The 16,151-nt window shown below is 45.3% G+C and overlaps 1 protein-coding gene across 7 annotated transcripts in view; it reads left to right on the top strand.

Annotated features, from left to right (window-relative positions):
• KIF13A (kinesin family member 13A) overlaps window positions 1–16,151 on the top strand; it is a 374,589-nt gene that overhangs the window by 333,331 nt on the left and 25,107 nt on the right. For all 7 annotated transcript variants that reach the window (XM_029590723.1, XM_029590721.1, XM_029590724.1 and 4 more), the window contains 3 exons: window positions 3,460–3,552; window positions 7,368–7,520; window positions 14,279–14,356. In XM_029590723.1, coding sequence (XP_029446583.1) covers window positions 3,460–3,552; window positions 7,368–7,520; window positions 14,279–14,356 — 324 coding nt within the window. The remainder of the gene's footprint in view (window positions 1–3,459; window positions 3,553–7,367; window positions 7,521–14,278; window positions 14,357–16,151) is intronic.

The following is a 16,151-nucleotide window of genomic DNA, read 5'->3' as shown; positions in this document are numbered from 1 at the left end:
GGGATTAAGACAGCTCCAACCTGTTACTTCTGCATCACAAATAGCTGCTAATTGTTTCATTACTCCAGGCCTACAACAGACAGCTAAGTTGTTAACTTTGTTGTGTTTCAGAATTAGCTCAGTCAGAATGTCTGTTCCAAAAGCTTTAGAATTAACAATGATATATTTGCATTAAACTTCTCGAGAGTACCTCCCCTGCAGCTCCACCCTTCATGGTCAGAGAGACTGGTTTCCCTACTGGGTGAGAAACAGGACTAAAGCTATCTTTCTTGTCTTAATCCTTATCCCTTTCCAACAACCATCAGCACATCTTCATCCCTAGCCTGGCTCTATTGTGCTTCAGCAGGGCAAGCCCGCCTCCAAAAACTGCTAACTGTTCTGCTGTTTGACTCTGACTCTGTTCATGCCTTCCAAGTCTAGCCCATCCAGTTAGATTAACTACAATTCCTCTTGCTTACATACCACCGAAATTGCCAGCAGAAGTGTTTCTTATGGAATTTCTAGTCTCTCATGACAAAATACAAATTTCAAGCATGTTTAATGAAAAATGAATTGATATATGCATCTATGCCTACTGCTCGGTGTTACTTTCTTGACATCCTGTCTAAAAATATAATATATATTCATACCATATATGTAACTACACATCTCCATATACCTAAACACCAGATCCAGATAGTGATTACTGCTCTTATATCCCTTCCTGGCAGGAACATATCTTGGGCTCTGTAAGTACAGACCTGAAGTAGAAATTCACTGGAAGGTTGCTAGCAATAGTAGAAAAACCAACACCAATTTCTTTTTCATAAAAAAATGTACATTGTGCAGTTTATTATTGGCAGAAGTCCACCTGAGGGCCTCTTTCCATGCCTAAGGACCCCCGCCTCTTCTAACCATTATCCCACACTATTTTTAAACCACTTACAACTGTCCCCACAATTCCTGTACCAATGCAATTGTGACTTATTTGTTTGCTCGCTTATATCCAGGGTCCCCAAACTCCGGTCCATAGGCTGGCCCCAAACCCGCAGAGCTTGTTTTCTCAGCCCACAGAAGCTTTTCCTTTGGTGCGTTCCATCCATGGAGGACATTTTATATATATATTTATTTATTTTTTAAATATGCAGCAGTAGGAGAAAAATGACCGCTGCTGGGGAGACCAGACTCTGCGCCCAAGAAGTAAGCCACTGGCAAGGGTGGGAGGGGAAGAGCTGCTGAAAAAGAAGGACCGCTGGATTGCGCTAGAGAAGGAGGCCACTGATGGGAGGCCAGGCTCTGCCAACGGGAGAAGGATTCGTGGGATTGCTGGACCAGACCTCTGAAGTGAGCCGCTGACAATGAGGCCAAGCCCCCACCAGCATAAGATGGGGGGGTGGTCAGTGAGTGAGGGGAAGGGGGTGAACTGAAAAGGAGGGGAGGAGAGAGATGTGGAAGTGAGGCAAAGGAGTGAGTGAGAGGAGGGAAGGGGTGAGTAAAAGAGGGGAAGGCAGCATGGGTGAAGAGAAGAGGGGGGAAGGGTAGAGGAATGTGAGTGGGGGGAAGGGAAGGGAGTGTGAATGTGGGAAGAGAAAATGAGTGATGATGAGGGTAGGGTGCGACAGGAAAAGGGAGCAGGAGAAAAGCAGTGAGAAGGGAGGGAAGTAGATAGCAAGCGTGAAGGGATGTGAGTGGGAGAGAGTGTGCCACAACACACCCCCTGATATTCACCCATCTCCCACTCCCCCAGGGGAGCAGAAGTAGATGCTGAGGAAGAAGGGGAGGCAGGTGGTAGGGTTCCTGAGGGTGTGACAGGGTTGCAAATTTCCTAGAAATATTTTTACTGGCACCCTGCCTTCCCCTTTCCACAGAATTTCAAATCAGTGAAAGAGTCGGACTCCCAAGGGAGAACCCCCCCACTGCTTATCAAAACTCAAAAGGGACCATCCCCCCGCCCCTGGCCCTCAGTGATTTAAAATGTGCTTACAAAGTTTGGGGACCCCTGACTTACATATTTATTCCTTCCATATATTCCTCTCTTCATTTGCTATGCATATATTTACTCAGGTTTATAAACTATGCATTTCTTGGTTTGATAGCCATTCTCTACTGTTATTTATTTATTTATTTATTTTGAATTTTTATATATCGATATTCCTATAAAGGATATAGATCACACCGGTTTACAAAGAACTTAACTTTCGCTAGGAGGCGATACAACTCTATTCTCCTCCTCAAAATCAATTACGGTATGTAAAGTTGCAATTTAAAGCATCCAGTCAAAATATTAAAGTTAAAAGCCTTGCAAGGTTAAAAGATATCGTACTGCCCAATCAAGATAGTTCCTTGCTGGCCCTTAGCCCCACTGCTCCCCCTTCCTTCTTTTTGAAGCTTTTTTTTTTTTGGGAGATGCTGCATCCATGGTTTCCAACCTTCTGGGCTCCATGTAGGTGTCCCCTCTTCATCCTCCATCTTTTCCCACAGCACAGAAGTAGTAAAGGCTGGGCTTCCTGTCTACCCTTGCCTCTTATGCCCCGCTAGATGCACCCCCAAACTCTACCCCATTCTGCTTCCCCACTCCACCTCCCTTACTTCCTTATCCCCCCCCCCCTCCCCTTCCAGGGAAGGCGTTGCAGGGGAAGAAAACCCAAGGAGAAGAAGGAGCTGTAGGAAGGAGGGGGAGGGGCACCCTCCACCCTTTTATCTCATCATGTGTGGGGGGGGGCATTCCCTTTCTTTCTTTCTTTCTTATTTTGAGATAAACATCTCTGTTTTCTGTCAGAAGTCCAAGAAGGTAGAGCAGAAACTTTTTTTTCTTCTGAGGCTTTCCCAGGCCATTCCTTAACTTGTGAAGAGGGAGGTACCGTCACAAAAGGAAGGAGAACAGCTGGCAGCACAACCCATGCAGAGTCAGAGCAGGAGTCCTTATAAAAGGGCAGGCGTTAATTTCTGAAAGTAAAATGTGAAGCTTGGCTGCACATTTTACTTTCTGAGTCGCGTGGGAATAACTAATAGGGCCATCAACATGTATTTGCATGTTGCGGGCGCTATTAGTTTTGGGGGGGGGGGAGGAGAGAGGGGGGTTGGACGCGCTATTACCCCTTACTGTATAAGGGGTAAAGCTAGCGCGTCGAAAACGCACGTCCAAACATGGGATAACAGTGCGCTCCGGTACTGTATCGGCCCGATAGAGAGCTCTATGTAGGGCCTGAGAACAGGCCAGATCAGCCGCAGTAACACTTTATGCATCGGCCATCCATTTAGTACTGAATTAAAAAAAAAAAAAAAGCAATGCCAGCTGTCCTACAACCGCGCTGTACATGTGCATCCTGAGGGAATATCCCTGATTACCAGGTGGCAAGCAAATTTAAACCAGAGATGGTGTCGCTAATAAACTTTGTTTACTTTTTATATTAAAATTATGAAGAAAAATAAATGCGTTGGTGCCCTATTAGGTTAATTGATTTTTGTTTCATTGTTCAGAGTTTTACGCAGAGTCTGAAGAGAAGAATTTCTTTAAAGAATATACTCTATTCCTCTGGTGTGACCTATGAAATAGTATCCAACATACCAAAGGTAAGCACTGTTACAGGGAGGGGTTCGTAACCCAGTTCCCTTCAGGGAATCCAGTCTTATAAAATCATCCTGGCCTTGGTTGTCCCCCAATATCCTGTTAAACTATGTGTGACTATCTGTGTCCCCCAGCCTATTAAATTGTGTACTGTTCATCCAGTTTCATTCAGACTTCCGCACCCCAGTGACTCCAGCTAATACTTTTCATGGGATCCCTCCGACACGTTTATAATTGCCATTTGTTTTTATTTTAATTTTGGTTTCTTAGAGGAAAACAGGTCAGATTGGTTCAGTTTTGTAATCTCAGGTAGGTCTAAGTACACTGTGATGCCACTGAGCATTTTAAAAAAGGCTCCTATAGGCTCCCAATCATATATTTTGAAATATTTATTTTATTTAGATTTTTATATTCAACTTTTCGCACTTTTTTCAGCACATCAAAGCGAATTACATTCAGGTACTTGTAAGTATTTCCCTATCCCCAGAGGGCTTACAATCTAACAGGCCGATGCAGTAAAACCCGCGAGAGAGCCAGTGCTCCGAGGTGAGCGCCCGCTCTCCCGATGCGCGCACAGGCCACTCTCCTGTGTGTGTGATTTAGTATGCAAATGAGGGCCCGTGGTAAAAAGAGGCGCTAGGGACACTAACGCGTCCCTAGCGCCTCTTTTTTGACAGGAGCGGCGGCTGTCAGCAGGTTTGACAGCCGACGCTCAATTTTGCCGATGTCTATTCTTGAGCCCACTGACAGCCACGGGTTCGGAAAACGGACGCCAGCATAATTGAGCGTCCGTCTTCCGACCCGTAGGCCACTTGCTATGATATTAAGTCGGAGGGTGTACAGAAAAGCATTGTTTTCTGCTTTTCTGTACACTTTCCTGGTGCCGGCCGAAAATAACTCCTGCCTTTGGATAGGGGTTAATTTCTGAAAGTAAATTGTGCGGCTTGGCTGCACATTTTGTTTTCTGTATCGCACGGGAATAACTATTAGGGCCATCAACATGTATTTGCATGTTGCGGGCGCTATTAGTTTCGGGGGGGGTTGGACACGCTATTACCCCTTACTGTATAAGGGGTAAAGCTAGCGCGTCGAAAACGCACGTCCAAACATGGGCTAACAGTGCGCTCCACCATTCCCTTCTTAATAATTCCTGACATTCTGTTAGCTTTTTTGATTGCCTCAGCACACTGAGCCAACGATTTCAATGTGTTATCCACTATGACGCCTAGATCTCTTTCCTGGCTGTAACTACAGCATAGGTTATTTTTCCCTATATGCATCACCTTGCACTTGTCCACATTAAATTTCATCTGCAATTTGGACGCCCAATCTTCCAGTCTCTCAAGGTCCTCCTGCAATTTATCACAATTTATAGTTTCCCAGATCACCTTTAAAGCCCTTTTTAAATACTGGGTGGCCATTGATTTCTTGTGGTTTGCAACTCGGTTCAGATGTTGAGGAAACTCGTGCTATTCGGAAGTGCTGCATAATTGCCACGCTGTTTATCATCAGCTGTTGGCCTTGATGTTGGCATATACTCTGGCTAGGATCAGCATTCACTTTACTTTAACTTTTATTTGTAGGCTACTGCCGCTCGCAGCAGATAACAGTGGACAAAGGGATATACTTAATCATAAAATTAAAACCACAAAAATACAAAATCAGCAATTTAAGAACATAAGAATATGCCATACTGGGTCAGACCAAGGGTCCATCAAGCCCAGCATCCTGTTTCCAACAGTGGCCAATCCAGGCCATAAGAACCTGGCAAGTACCCAAAAACTAAGTCTATTCCATATTACCGTTGCTAATGGCAGTGGCTATTCTCTAGGTGAACTTAATAGCAGGTAATGGACTTCTCCTCCAAGAACTTATCCAATCCTTTTTTAAACCCAGCTACACTAACTGCACTAACCACATCCTCTGGCAACAAATTCCAGAGTTTAATTGTGCGTTGAGTAAAAAAGAACTTTCTCCGATTAGTTTTAAATGTGCCCCATGCTAACTTCATGGAGTGCCCGCTAGTCTTTCTACTATCCGAAAGAGTAAATAACCGATTCACATCTACCCGTTCTAGACCTCTCATGATTTTAAACACCTCTTATCATATCCCCCCTCAGTCGTCTCTTCTCCAAGCTGAAAAGTCCTAACCTCTTTAGTCTTTCCTCATAGGGGAGCTGTTCCATTCCCCTTATCATTTTGGTAGCCCTTCTCTGTACCTTCTCCATCGCAATTATATCTTTTTTGAGATGCGGCGACCAGAATTGTACACAATATTCAAGTTGCGGTCTCAACATGGAGCGATACAGAGGCATTATGACATTTTCCGTTTTATTCACCATTCCCTTTCTAATAATTCCCAACATTCTGTTTGCTTTTTTGACTGCCGCAGCACACTGAACCGACGATTTCAATGTGTTATCCACTATGACACCTAGATCTCTTTCTTGGGTTGTAGCACCTAATATGGAACCCAACATTGTGTAATTATAGCATGGGTTATTTTTCCCTATATGCATCACCTTGCACTTATCCACATTAAATTTCATCTGCCATTTGGATGCCCAATTTTTCAGTCTCACAAGGTCTTCCCGCAATTTATCACAATCTGCTTGTGATTTAACTACTCTGAACAATTTTGTGTCATCTGCAAATTTGATTATCTCACTCGTCGTATTTCTTTCCAGATCATTTATAAATATATTAAAAAGTAAGGGTCCCAATACAGATCCCTGAGGCACTCCACTGACCACTCCCTTCCACTGAGAAAATTGTTCATTTAATCCTACTCTCTGTTTCCTGTCTTTTAGCCAGTTTGCAATCCACGAAAGGACATCGCCACCTATCCCATAACTTTTTACTTTTCCTAATCATAAGTAACAACAGCAGGTGACATAAGAGAACCAAATAAAAACTTAATGGTAGCCAGGTGATCCTGTAAAAAAAATATTGAAATGCCTTATGCATATGTTACAACGAAGTTCCTCCATGTTTAATCACTTAGTGGTACATCTTCCAATGGCACCTGTACTTTAATGGATGGTAGCGTTCACTGGGACTAAAATAAACTGAGGTTATTGAGCTCGTTTCCCTGAGACTAAAGCCTGATTTAATTCCAATATTGCAGATCTGAAATCTCAGTACATTTATGCCTGCTCCCCAAAAAATATCCTTCTTTCGATTAAAGCACAATTATCTGGTTAAGGAAGCCAGAGCATTGCTTGAAATTCTCATCTTAATTTATAAAATGTGCTTTTAATTTTGTATTTTATTTTAATCTTGTGGTTTTCTGGTGACTAAAATGGTCCATTAGAAAGGTACTGCACAAGGGTGCCCCCTCCCTTGAGAGGAAAGGGTTGATTTTCTAATGGGCTTTGAAAGTTCTCCTCAGAGGCCCTCCCTTCCTTTCTCTAGAGAAAAAGGAACACTGTAAGCTCATGGCATGAAGTAGTATTAGTTGTGAACTTCATTATATTAGTTCCACTCCCTGCACATGTTAAACATGACTGAAATGGAGCAAAGCTCGTTTTCCTGCGCCTCTGGAAACGCCATGCTGTTTAGGGGAGCGAGAATATGTCTGAAAATGAACCCAGCAGGGAACTGATACGGTAATAGCAACAGCAGGAGAGGATGCAATGCAGTGATCCCATTGCTGCCATCCTGGACATGCTGTATGTGTATGTGTGTATATACAGCAGACACTGGCATGACCCCTGCTGAGCACGTAAGAGTACCATCACACCCACCTGACATAATTAAACACAAAACTATTTTAGAATCAGTAATTCATTATAAACTCCCACCCCTGGCAAATCTTTAGGCTACAGAGGAGACTGAAGACCGTGAAACCCTGGCCCTGATGGCAGCGCGCAGTGAGTACGAAGGTACGTCTGATGGAGATACCTACATTGAGAAGTACACACGGGGCGTGTTGCAGGTGGAGAATATCCTGAGCCTGGAGCGACTGAGGCAGGCAAGTATACGCACATGGAGGAGAAAAGCCAGAGCTCCGCCAAGCTGAAAAATTGGCAGAACTGATGGATTTATTTTTCTCAGATGATTTAAGTCCCAAGTTGTCCTGAAATGTATTGTATTATTTCTCTGTGGCACTGCTGATGTATGCCAAAGCGCTGTGTGTTATATGTAAATTTAATTTAAAATATGCGTCTCCTCGCTGAACAACCCTCCATCCTTTGACTTCAAGGAGGCTAAGGATGTACCCAGAAAGCTTTTTTCTTTGTCTTTCAGTTAAAAATTTGGTTTCTAGCTTCTGACCACTGAGGTAGTTTGAGGCCATGACCTGTTGGACACTTGAGTCTTGTGGTGCTTTGGGGCAGATTTTCCCCATCGGAGCATAGTATTGTGGGGTCCTTCCTGTAATTTACAAGCAAGAACCAGTGTGGCTGTCTTAAAGAAAACCAAACACCCAGCTGCCTCTCGATACCCTTCCCTCCGTCCTTACTACGGCAGGGACACAACTCATGCCGGGAGCGGCCCTCTGCCACTCTGTAGTCGCTCCTTTTGCCAGGAATGTAGCACACTTATTCCCCAGAGCAGGAGATCTTCCACCTTAGCTGGGAGGTGAAGGTGTGCAATGTGGGAGCCACTGCTGCAGAGCCAGCCCAGGAGTCACATTATTCAAAGATGCATTTCAGCTTGGTTGGCTCAAAAGCCCGCTAAATTAAAATGGCTCCGCCCCCCCCGTAGGTGTATCCATAGTTATTTATTTGGTTGGCTTGACATAAGGCTTTTAGATGTCCAATGAGTCAAACCTTTTCTCCAATAGGCTTTCGGTTACAAAGCCAGGAGAAATGATAAAGCCTGGAGTTCAGTACACTGAAGTGTAAAATTATGAATTTGGAGCACAAAACCCCCAATCATTTGCTTAGCAGTTTTAAGGACAAAAGCCAGCAACTGAACTAAAGGAGTCTGGGAATAATCTTCTCATACACTACCTGAAGGTTACTGGTCAGTACAATATAAAGCAGCAGATAAGGGAGGTATTTTGCCATTGTATAGGTCACAGCTGAGACCCCCATCTCCAGCTCCATGTTCAGGAGGCTGCACTTTATTGAGAGAATAGAGGCAGTTCAGAGAAAGGGCTGACAAAACGGTGCCAGGTCTGCAGCACAATCCCTGCACAGAGAGGCTTAGCGAGCTCGCACTTTGCTGTCTAGAAAAGGCCAAGCTGCCATAGAAATGACAGAAGCATTCAGATATGTACAAATACTTCACATTTTCAATACAAGATGAAGCCCAAGGACAAGAAGCCTTGATACAGAGTTGGAGGCGGTGATGCTTAGGGGGAAAAATGAGGAAGTGCTCCTTTTACTGAGAAGGATAGTGGATGCCTGGAATTGCCTGCCAGAGGAGATGGGGATTACGAACACTGTGACAGAATTCAGTATAAAAAAAAGGATCTGCAGTGACACGCGGTTAGAGACAGCTGGAATTCACAGAGTTGTTGGGTTCTGACAGGGACTGTGGTGTGAGCGTCTCTGCCCTGAAACGTGACTGGGACTACCTTTTAAATGTTTTTGGGTTTTGTTTTTTTACTTGACCAGGGATAGGCTTTAATGTTCTGAGGATTGCCTTCAGCCAATTGACCGGGGATAGGCTTTAATGTTCTGAGGATTGCCTTCAGCCATCCAGTCCTTATCACCTCAGTCAGATCATCCCTGGGAAGGTGAAACGAAGCACTCTACATCTGTAGTCTGGTCTGCCAAAAAAAAATTCATTCTTTACTTCAAATACAGTGATCAACTGAAGTGCCTGGTTCAGCATTTTCCATTAGTCTGACTGTATTGTCGTACCCACCAAATTCCTTTTCCCTAAAAACGTGTTCAGTTTCCTTTTAAAGTTTGTCTATTACACATCTTTACTTTCCACTTTTCAAGATCCGCAAGGCGTGTAACAGCAACATTCATAAAAATACAAGGTATAAAATGAACAGAACATCAGTAGTATTTCCAAAATGTAAAGTTTAAAACAGACAAAGCAGCAATAGTAGCAGAGCACATTTTATAAACGGCAAAGTCTGAAGATTTCACTGCATCCCCAGGAACATCAGTGATCTAGCAATAGTTCCCTGTACATACCCAGATCAGTCCAGACTCCTGGGTTTTGCCTCCTTTCCAGAAGATGGAGACAGAGAAAGTTTTGCTGACACTGGCATATAACGGGATGTGCCACCTGCAGTCCCTCGGAATTTCTCTGTCTCCAGCAGATGGTGGCAGTGCAAAACCTGCAGTCTGAGAGTTAAAAAAAAAAAAAAAAAAAAAGAGAGCAAAAGTTAGGTTTTAGGAGGGAAGAGTTCCTCCCAGAAAGTTGGCAGGTGGGGCCATCCCTTCTGGTTTGGTGGTGGACAAGCAGGGGCTTGGGGACCCTTTTTGGTTCAGTCCTTTTTGCCACCGGGGATGGAAAACTGGTAGTGCCAGCTCCCTCCCCCCCAGGAGGATGCCCGGAGCCTGCTGCCTAGCTTCAAGGAAGTATTTTTGTTAAAGATTTAAGCTTAAAAAAAAAAAAAAAAGGAAAAAGAAAATAGTGCGTGGTTCATTTGGTGGGGCAAAGTGCAGGTGGCCTGGCAAGTGATCAACTTAGTTTTTTCAGCGTCCTCGCAGCGGTGATCAAGATGTGCACCAACAGCTTGGCAGGGGCCATGCTGCATGGCAGCCGGTGTTCGGCGTGTAGGGAAACGCGCGCACCTCTTTCAAAATGGCCTTTGTTCTTGCTGCCTTTCTGGGACAGAGAGCATCGGGGAGGCATCGAGACCCATGGGGATTGCGGGTGATCCTGATGCAGCTGCCGGCTCCTTCCCGGTTCACGCAGGAACAGTGGCTATTTTGGCTTCATTTGCAGCAGCAGCTGAGACTGCGGGTGGAGAGGGAGCCCTCCCCCCACCTCTGTTCCCAGCTGATCGGAGACCCATGGAGGTCCGGGGGCTCGGGAGCCTCTGTCTGAGGAGGATGAGGACTTCCCTGGGGGAGGATGTGGCAGGATTTTCTCCGGACTTTGTGCTACTGCTCCACAAGGCATATCTCTCCAGGAAGGCTGCGGGACGCCATCTTTCCGGGCATGAGGGACCACAGGACCTGCGACCTTCCAAGCAGCCCAAAAGGGCGCGGATGAGTCCTGAGTCAGCGTAAGCATTCGGAAGACGCAAGCGAGCACTCGGGAGAGTCTGATGTTAGGGAGCCTCTGGCTGAGGAACCCCCAAAGGTAGATTCTTCTCTGGACCATCGTGATCTGGATGAGGGGCAGGGCCAGAACCCAACTGTGGATGGGGTGATCCTAAGGTGGTTTGACTTTTTTCCACAGGGAAGAAGTTTGGCCCCTGATTCCATGTGTCCTTAAGGTGCAAAGGATCAAGGAGCTGCAAGAAGAATCTGATCAGGAAGAGGTGGACCCAGTCATAGAGGGCTTAAGAGGTCTGGCAAAGGGTTTCCCTTTCCATAAGTCGGTAAAGAAGTTTGTGCTCCAGGAGTGGGAGACTCCAGGCCCCGGTCTGAAGGTTAGCAGAGCTAAGGACAAGTTATATCAGTTGCTGGAGGACACGTTGGAATTTTTGTGGCTGCCAAAGCTGAATGCCTCAGTTTCGGCTGTTACGAAGAAGACAACTAGTCCTGTGGCTGGTTCGGCTGTGCTTAAGGATATGCAGGACAAGAAATTAGAGGTCCAACTCAATAAGATATTTGATGTCTGCCCTGGGAATTTGGGATGCGGTATGCAGCAGTTATATGCTTTGGGCTGGTTTGCACTGGGTTCAGTTGTTACAGTCTGATAAGGTGATGTCAGCGTCAGAGGCCAAGCAGGCTGAGTGACTAGAAGCCGTGGTGGCCTATGGGGCAGATGCATTATATGACCTCATCCGAATGTCCTGCGGTCTCGGCCAGACAGCTCCTTTGGTTGTGGAACTGATCGGTGGACGTTTGGTCTAAGTCTTAGCTAGGGGCGTTACCCTTTAAGGGGAAACAGCTTTTTGGAGAGGACTTAGAGAAGCTCGTGAAAAATCTGGGTGAGAATAAAGGACATAGGTTACCGGAGGATAAGCTGAAGGGCAGCAAAGGTTCCTTCTCCACCCAGCCTCACTTTTGAGTGAATCGGCAGTTTCAGCAGAGTCAGGCTTCGGGAAGAGCCCAGAGATGCACTGGGAGGCAGCAGTTCTGGAACCAGTCCTTTCGAGGCCAAAAGCCAGTCGGAGATGGTTGCAGCCAGGGAGCATCAGGTTCCAAGTCTGCCCAATGAATCGAGGCCAGTCCACTCCTCTGTGCCGGCCAGAGGAGGTTGGTCGATTCTTTTCTTCAAGGAGTGGGCCAAGTTCACATCGGACCAATGGGTCCTAAGCGTGATAAAACAAGGTCACACTTTAGAGTTTGCTCACTCACTAAAGGACTTGATGTCTCCGTGCGAATGTGCAAACAAAAGGTGGGTGGTTTGGGAGACCATCAACCGTTTACAGATGTTGGGAGCATCGTCCCTATACCTGTGGGGGAACGGGAAGGTACTCCATTTATTTTGTGGTCCCAAAGAAGGGAGGGACTTTCCACCGGATCTTGGATCAGAAGAAAGTGAACTGCACCACGCCATAGCACAAAAAGATGATCCAATAGCTGAAAACTATTAGTGACCTTAAGATATTGCAGCAAGGACTGTTTCACATCCAAATAGCATTAACTCTCTCGCATGAGGCGCATTTGTGCCCAGAGTTGGAAAAGCCAGTAGTTCCACCGACTGATTCAAACAAAAAGATGATACCACCTTCATAAGAAAAGAAGGAACTATCCCTCCCTTTTTTGGGACCACAAAATGTGTCCCGAGAATCATGAACCTCCAAAATCTTTGATGATCCAGCCAGATTGCTATGTGCAAGTAAGCTTCAGTCAAATCTAGAGAGGCCAAAAACTCACTTTGCTCACTGCTGCAATCACTGAATGTAGGGTCTCCATCCGAAAGAGAGGAAGTTTGAGACCCACATTCACCTTCTTCAGATGGGGTGGAAAGTCCCTCCATTTGAACTGATCCAAAGGGCAACTATGAAGGATCTTACCTTAAAGGTTGTTTTCTTGGTGGCAATTTGTTTCGTTAGAAGAATTTCAGAGCTATAAGCTCTATCATGCAGGGATCCTTTTCTTAGGATTATGGATGATGGAGTCTTTTTTGCATACAGTTCCTTTTTTTTCTTCCAAAGGTGGTATTGTCTTTTCTTGTGAATCAGTCTGTGGAACTACCGGCTTTTCCAACTCTGGACACAACTGCGCCTCATGTGAGAGAGATAAGGCTTTTGGATGTGAAACGGGCCTTGCTGCAGTATCTTAAGGTCACTAATATTTTTCGGTTATCGGATCATCTTTTTATGCTATGGAGTGGCACAAAAAAAGGTACATAAGGCTTCAAAATTCACCATAGCGCGGTGGCTGAAAGAAGCAATAGGTTTGGCGTACTCACGTCAGGGTCGCACTGTTCCTGGGGGACTGAGAGCTCACTCTACTCGATGGCAAGCAGCATCCTGGTTCGAATGTCAGCAAGTGTCACCGCAAGAGATTTGTAGGGCGGCTACTTGGAAGTCATTGCATACTTTCGCCAGACATTATCATTTGGATGTCCAAACTTCAGATGCCATGGGCTTTGGTAAAAGTGTGCTTTGAGCAGGACTCGCAGTCCCACCCTGTTTAAGGAAGCTTGGGTACATGCCAGGAGTCTGGACTGATCTGGGTACGTACAAGGAAAGGAAAATTGGTTCTTACCTGCTAATTTTTGTTCCTGTAGTACCACAGATCAGTCCAGAGTCCCTCCCAGTTGGGGTAAAGAGGATTAGAGAGTCCGCTCGATCTATTATTGTAACTAGACTGAAGAATGGCACGGGGTTCGTTTGGATTTCTTATTGTTAACATTGGAAAGGATTGTTCCCATTAGGGAGTTTTCCACATCCTACTTCTTGTTCGGAGGGAACATGTTATGTGGGATGTGTTTGTTTAGGTTCAGTGGTATCTTGGCTTGGGTACAGGTCAATACTGAGGGACTGCATGTAGCACACCAGGTTATATGCCAGTGTCAGTGAAAATTTCTCTGTCTCCATCTGCTGGAAGGGAGGCAAAACCCAGGCGTCTGGACTGATCTGTGGTACTACAGGAATGAAAATTAGCAGGTAAGAATCAATTTTCCTTTGCACAGCACTAAGCAACTTGAAAAGCTGCTCTGCCATATATTTCCAAAAAGAGAAATTATTTAAGTAAGATTTTTATTATCTGCATAGTTTGGGGCTTTTCTCCCTGGGACGTGGCACCTGTCATCTTAAAACCGCCCACCCCCATTCCACCCTGAAGCTATCCTGTAGCTGCAGCAGGGACAGCCTGTTTTCTGATAGTGTTCTCTGCAGGGTGCCACCCTGCTGGCTGTGAAACAGCTTTCTCTTGGTGCATGTGAAGCCTCGGACCTCGGGCAACTATCATTTCTTATCTGTTGATGTTCACCTGCTTTGTTTGTGTGTAGCACTGTATTTTAGCACTATACTCCCCCCTCCCCTCCAGTTTAAATGCAAAACTAGTCCAGTTTTTTGGGGTTTTTTTTTTTTTTGTTTCAGTTTTTGGCGATAACAGAGCAGCGCACAATAGTTGTTTTATCCTCACTTTTCTATTTTAAATGGTTTTCCTTTTATTTTCGAGCCATCCGGGTGGAGGTAGCCACTGCGGTCGGCTCAAGATGTGTTACTGTGATTGTTCTTGTTGTGCCCAGGCTGTGACTGTCAAAGAAGCAATGTCCGCCAAGGCCAGGCACGTGAGGAGGAGCATCAGCACGCCAAATGTCCACCATGTAAGTAACAATGCTTCCACTCATCACCTGATGCTAAGAGACAAACCTTTTTGTTTTTGACTAAGGATATGTTTTGGGAGGCCAATATATTCAGAAAGCCGGCAAGTGGATAAATGCACACAGCATTCTGTGGGACTTACGTTGTTAAGTCTGTCACTGAATATCTTGGGATAGAGTTTCATGCATAACTTTATAATTCACCTAACTTTAAGGAAGCATTGTTACAACCGGATTTAGGTGAATAACTTTACGGGCACAGATCTCAGTATCTGCGATCGCTGGCTAAGGTTAAACCATGTCCTGGGAAGTCCTCTTTATATGTGGGTAACTTTTGTACACTCAGCAGGGAGAAATATTCAAGTCTTGGCTTTTCCCTGCTCCTAAAAGTTAGCCGGACAAATCTTTGAATATCAAACTCATTGTTTAAAAAGTTAACCATTTCAACTACTGCAGTTAACCAATAAAATGTTAACAGGATGCAGTGTAGAGTTGCCAACAAAAGTCTAAAACCAGGGCCTCAGAATAGAGCAGATGGCTGGCTCAGTCTGCAGCCCCTGCACCTCCATGGCCTCTCACTGCTGCGTCTTGGACTGGCCCCTGATCCTAAAGAAAAGGTCCATGGGGCTAGAGGGGTAAGGGAAAGAATGAGAGAAGCTCTGGGAGAAGATATATATTTAGGGGATAATTTTGTAATTTCATGCATTGGTGCAAAGTCCACGGGTTATCTTTTACCCGTGGACTTTGCACTGATTTTCAGTGAAATTATGCACTTGGTTTCACATTGAAATAAAAAGCTGAAAAATATATCACCTAGGCAAACTACCCATACACATTTACACCTGCTAATTTGTGTGGATGGTTTTCCTGAGAAAAAAATGAGTGCATACTTTAAAAGTTTCAGAGGTTTATGTGCGTAAATAGACCCCCACCCCCTACTGCAGATAAAGGTGCATGATAACTGCTCAGCCAGGTTAATTTTCTTAATGCCCTTTTCTGCAGCTAAAGTACTGTTTTACCTACAGAAATGACTTTTTAAATTACCTCCTACATCTCTAAGACCACATGGGAAGACTTTGCTTACCATTTAGCTGTTCAGTATTTTACATTCCTATTTTATCACCTGGCGGTTTCCTCCTCCTCCTTTGGGCCTCCAGCTCAGTCCGAATCAGAGCCTGGGATGTGACACCGTGAGCCTTCATTGGCAGCAACCCAGGAGACTTTTCCCCGTATTCAATATCTGCTCCCTATCTTAGTCTGGTCATCACAGTGTCAGCTATTGGCCCAGGGTGGAAGAGGGGAGGTACCCACCAGGGATCATTCCGGAACCCTGCACTCATAGGCCCTAAATTCAGCCAATGGGTGTCGCCCTTGCACCATGACTGGGATTTCCTCTCTATTGGAGGGGCTATGTGTGCTGCCTCTACAGTATCCCCAGCCTTGGCCGACCCGGGCAGTGGAAGACCTGAGCCAGGACTTGAACCCAGGCCCTTCTGCGTACACAGCACTGCCACCGGGCCAGCCTTAACCTTTTATTTTTCAGGTTTCTGTTTCTCCTAATAGCAGCCTTTCTGTGAATAAGTGGGTTAAAGTGATTTGGAGGATACTTTTCAAAAGCATTTCCATGGGTAAAACCATGTGTTTACCCGCAGAAATGGGCTTTTTTAAAATTGCCCAATCGATATACAGGCAGACGTGCGCACGTATGTCCTATTAGTGCGTAAGTGTACCCGGATCGAGCAGAAGTGCTCCTGGCAGTGGAGTTGGGTAGAGGTTTGCCCTTAATCACATGCTTTTG

The sequence above is a fragment of the Rhinatrema bivittatum genome, chromosome 2, assembly GCF_901001135.1.
Source record: "Rhinatrema bivittatum chromosome 2, aRhiBiv1.1, whole genome shotgun sequence".
Taxonomy (NCBI): Eukaryota; Metazoa; Chordata; class Amphibia; order Gymnophiona; family Rhinatrematidae; genus Rhinatrema; species Rhinatrema bivittatum.
This window is presented reverse-complemented; position numbering and strand designations above follow the sequence as displayed.